The sequence below is a fragment of the Triticum aestivum genome, chromosome 2A, assembly GCF_018294505.1.
Source record: "Triticum aestivum cultivar Chinese Spring chromosome 2A, IWGSC CS RefSeq v2.1, whole genome shotgun sequence".
Lineage (NCBI taxonomy): Eukaryota > Viridiplantae > Streptophyta > Magnoliopsida > Poales > Poaceae > Triticum > Triticum aestivum.
The window spans coordinates 763,068,846-763,072,482 of record NC_057797.1 but is presented as its reverse complement, the minus strand read 5'-3'; the positions used below and the strand labels follow the sequence as shown (position 1 = coordinate 763,072,482).

Sequence of the window (3,637 nt, the reverse complement as noted above, 5' to 3'; positions counted from 1 at the left end):
CGCGGCCGGGGCAGGGAGGCGGCGGGGCGGGGAGGCGGAGGGGCGGCCGGGGATGGAGCGCCGGGGCGCGTCGCAGCGGGAGGGCGGCCGGGCAGTGCGGCCGGATCCGGGGAAGGGGAGCTGTAAACTCCCTCCCGCGCGTGTCGTTGGCGATGGAACCGGGTCGGGGAGGGGTTGAGCTGGCCAACCCCTGTTTCTACAAGCTGGGAAGAAGAATAGGGGTTGACCTCCTAAATTTTTTTGAGGGTTTAAAGGTTAAGGGGTTCTATTCTTTGGGAATTTTTTGTCTCAACCCATAAAAAGGCGGTTATTTTTGAGGGTTTAGGGGTACTATTAGAAATGCTCTGAGTATACCTGAATTAGTCGAAAATGCATCACCCCAAGGTTCAGTATAGCTGAATTAGTCGAAAAAGGTACCACCCCAAGGTTCAGACTTGAGTTCAGTTTTGTGACTTTTAGGCTGGAGCGAGGTTATAGTTCATGATGCATGCATGCACCCCAAATGTGGTACTTTACTCTTCCCAGCTCCAATGCAAACATCTCATCTATCGATTCTACTGAATGAATGTAGCAAGAGGAACACGAGCCTACACTCTAGTTACTACCAGTACATTACTGTATCTGTCACTACTATGCTAAATATTTATGTGTGTTGTCAGCCGCAGGCAGCTCGTGGGTGAACTTAGCCAGGCGGCGGCGGTAGAGATTTGATGAAGGCCTCCACCTGGATGTTGGTGGCGCGCGGCAGGAACTTCATGCAGATGGGCGGCCTCACGCCGGCCAGCGCCAGCACCGACTGCGGCAGCGTCCAGATGCCGTCGCCGCAGATGAGCCCCGACGCCACGGGCGGCGCGAACGCCTTGGCCCTCGCGCCGTCCACGTGGTCCCACACGAACCGGATCAGGCTCCCGATGCACATGTCGATCCCGAAGTAGGGCCCCAGGTAGAAGGGGATGGCCATGGCCATCGGCAGCGGGATGAACTGCGCGATGTTTGGCCCCGCGAGGTCCCGAGCCAGGTTCACCACGATGGCGCCCACGAAGAAGACGATGCAGAGGTCCAGGCAGTGCTTGGGCAGCGACCCCAGCCCCTGCACCCCCAGGATCGCCATGTTGCGGTACACCAGCGCGTTGGGCGACGGGTACTCGGACCCCGGCGTGCCGATGTCGCCGAACGCCTTGTAGAAGAGCCAGAACACGGACGGCGCGATCACGCACCCCATGGCCGTGCCGATCACCTGGCTCACGAACATGGACCGCGGCGACGCCAGCGTCATGTACCCCGTCTTGAAGTCCTGCGTCAGGTCGGACGCCGTGGACACGATGCCGATCATGACCCCGCACGCGGCGAGGCCGGCGATGATGCCGCCGTTGGACGCGCCGGCCCAGGCGCCCACCAGGAAGATGGCGAGCTTGCCGTAGGTGGTGGCGAGGGACCAGTCCGTGAGGCCGCAGCCGTAGGCGTTGCAGAAGGCCAGCACCGGCGCGATCACGTAGGAGGTGGCCACGTGGTACCACCTGAGCTGGTGGAAGATGCGCGGCACCGTGATGACGGAGATCACCGCGGTGATCACGTAGGCGCTCAGCGCGAGCGTGTTGGGGATCTGGTCCTTCATGAAGAGCTCCGTGCGGCGCTGGTCGTCGAACGTCTCCGCCGGCGTCAGGTCGCCCCCGGCCTCGCTGATGGGCAGGGTCGGGCCCGACATCATCCCGCGCACCTGCGCCACCAGCGCCGTCATGGTCCGGGTCAGCACCTTGAGGAAGTTGTAGAGGCCGTCGCCGAGGATGAGGGAGATGGAGATGAACACCTGCACGATCAATCATATCAATCCTTGGTGCAACGCAAGGACGATGAAATCACAAGGACAAGAGAGGGGTGCGTACCCGGTAGCCGACGATGCCGCGGAGGCTGCTGGGCTTTAGGTCGGCGGGGTACCAGTCGCCCTTCTTGTGCTCGATGATAGGCCACATGATCCCCCATGATATGATGCCTCCGAGGAGGACGGAGAGGTTGACGAGGTAGGGGCAGATCATCCCGACACCTAGGTACGTCGCCGAGAAGTCGAAGTAGAACCTGGCCATTCATTTTGTTGTTGCAAATCCATCCAACAAGAAATATTTACACACTTTGGCTAGCTAGCTAGGTATGAAATGTGAAAAGCTGCTGACATATAGTATTTCTCAAGGAGCATACTTACTTTTGTCTGCGTGCCTCGAGGCCCAAGGTGGGGAAGGAGCTGAATCCGCAGTCTTTGCCGCCGGTGTAGAACCACTGGAAGAAGCCCCAGCTGAAGCTCATCGCGAAAAACTTGCCCAGCGTCTTCACCTGTAGCCTGCATGCAGCAGCAGCAATTCAGTCCAGTCCAGTCCAACCACCGGCCGGTAATTAAATTGGCCGGGTACAAATTCAGACGCTGACCGTACAAATTCAGATACGGACAACATACGTACTTGGCCAGCTTTGCGCCCTGGGGAGTGTGGAAGCTGTTGATGAGGTGCGCCGTGGCCGTGCCGCTCGGGTAGATGAGCTTGTAATCGATGATCATTATCTGAAGCCCAAATCAACCAAACGATTGGCCATGTTTAACGGATTACATTTGTGAAATCAAAATGTTGACTGTAGAGATCAGTGCTGTGGTGAGACGTGCATGCCTTCCTGAGGGGCACGACAGAGAAGAGGCCCAGGAAGCTGACGATGAAGAGGAAGCCGATCATCCAGCCCAGGCTGGGGTTCTTGATGCTATCCTCGTCCCTCACCTCGCCTGACTGCTCGCTGATCCTCTCGCTCATCCCGAACATGTAGCTCCCAAATCCCCCTGCCACGGGCATCTCTTTCCATGTAACCCAAAGAAATGCATGGGAAAAACTTGTGAATGCAAACGATCCATCCATGGAGATCGATTGCCAATCGCTGTGCGGGTGCTTACGTACCGCTGAAGGCGATGCCGGAGCACGCGACGACGCAGGTCTGGACGACGGTGTTCTCCTGGCGGGTGAAGGGCTTGACGCCGGGGATGCCGGCCTTGTCGAGCAGCCTGGTCCACGAGTGGAGGAGGAAGAAGCCGATGAGCCCCGCGGAGACGTTGAGGGAGGGGATGATGCCGGTGGTGAGGTTGAGCTTCATCACGATGACGCTGAACATGAAGCCCAGCAGCGCGCTCACCGCCAGCGCCCGCGCCGTCACCTGCTCCTTCCAGTCGGGCACCTCCTGCCCCTCGAACACCCGCTCGATCGACTCCCCCTCGTCCTCCTCGTACTCCTCCTCCTCCACCTTCCTCGCCATCGGTCGATCTCCTCTCCTCTCCTCTCCGGCGCGCCGTCCGTCCGTCGCGCGCGCGTCTGTTTGTGGGGATTGTCTGTTCACTTTGCTTGGTCCCCGCGTGTCAGTCAGTGGGACTTATGGCCATTTTCTCCGCTCGCTCGCTCGCATGCATGGCGAGCTAGCTAGCGGACGGCGGGTGTTGTGTGTGTCGGGATCGATCCGGGTCTCCCGGCTAGTGTCTCTCACTCTCGCTCGATCGTTCTTTCCGCGAAGGTAGCACTATGCGGTCAAAACTGGCAAGTTTGACACTGAAAACCAACTTTCTTAGATTTTCTTTAACCCGAGCGGTTGAGCCCGTTCGAAACCCACACTGATA

The 3,637-nt window shown here is 58.8% G+C and overlaps 1 protein-coding gene across 1 annotated transcript; it reads right to left on the bottom strand.

Annotated features, from left to right (window-relative positions):
• Positions 1-626: 626 nt before the first annotated feature.
• LOC123186548 (probable metal-nicotianamine transporter YSL10) lies at positions 627-3,502 on the bottom strand. Its single transcript, XM_044598291.1, has 6 exons — positions 2,931-3,502; positions 2,652-2,815; positions 2,451-2,548; positions 2,198-2,332; positions 1,884-2,073; positions 627-1,807 (listed from the first exon to the last, which is right to left on the bottom strand). The coding sequence occupies exons 1-6, from the start codon at positions 3,280-3,282 to the stop codon at positions 683-685; spliced, it is 2,064 nt and encodes a 687-aa protein (XP_044454226.1). The 5' UTR covers positions 3,283-3,502; the 3' UTR covers positions 627-682.
• Between the last annotated feature and the right edge of the window lie 135 nt (positions 3,503-3,637).

Coding starts and splice junctions, on each gene's coding strand:
- LOC123186548 (XM_044598291.1), bottom strand. CDS start 3,282: ATGGCGAGGAAGGTGGAGGAGGAGGAGTACGAGGAGGACGAGGGGGAG. Junction 2,333..2,450: donor CAGGGCGCAAAGCTGGCCAA/GTACGTATGTTG, acceptor TGCTGCATGCAG/GCTACAGGTGAAGACGCTGG. Junction 2,074..2,197: donor CTCGAGGCACGCAGACAAAA/GTAAGTATGCTC, acceptor ATGAATGGCCAG/GTTCTACTTCGACTTCTCGG.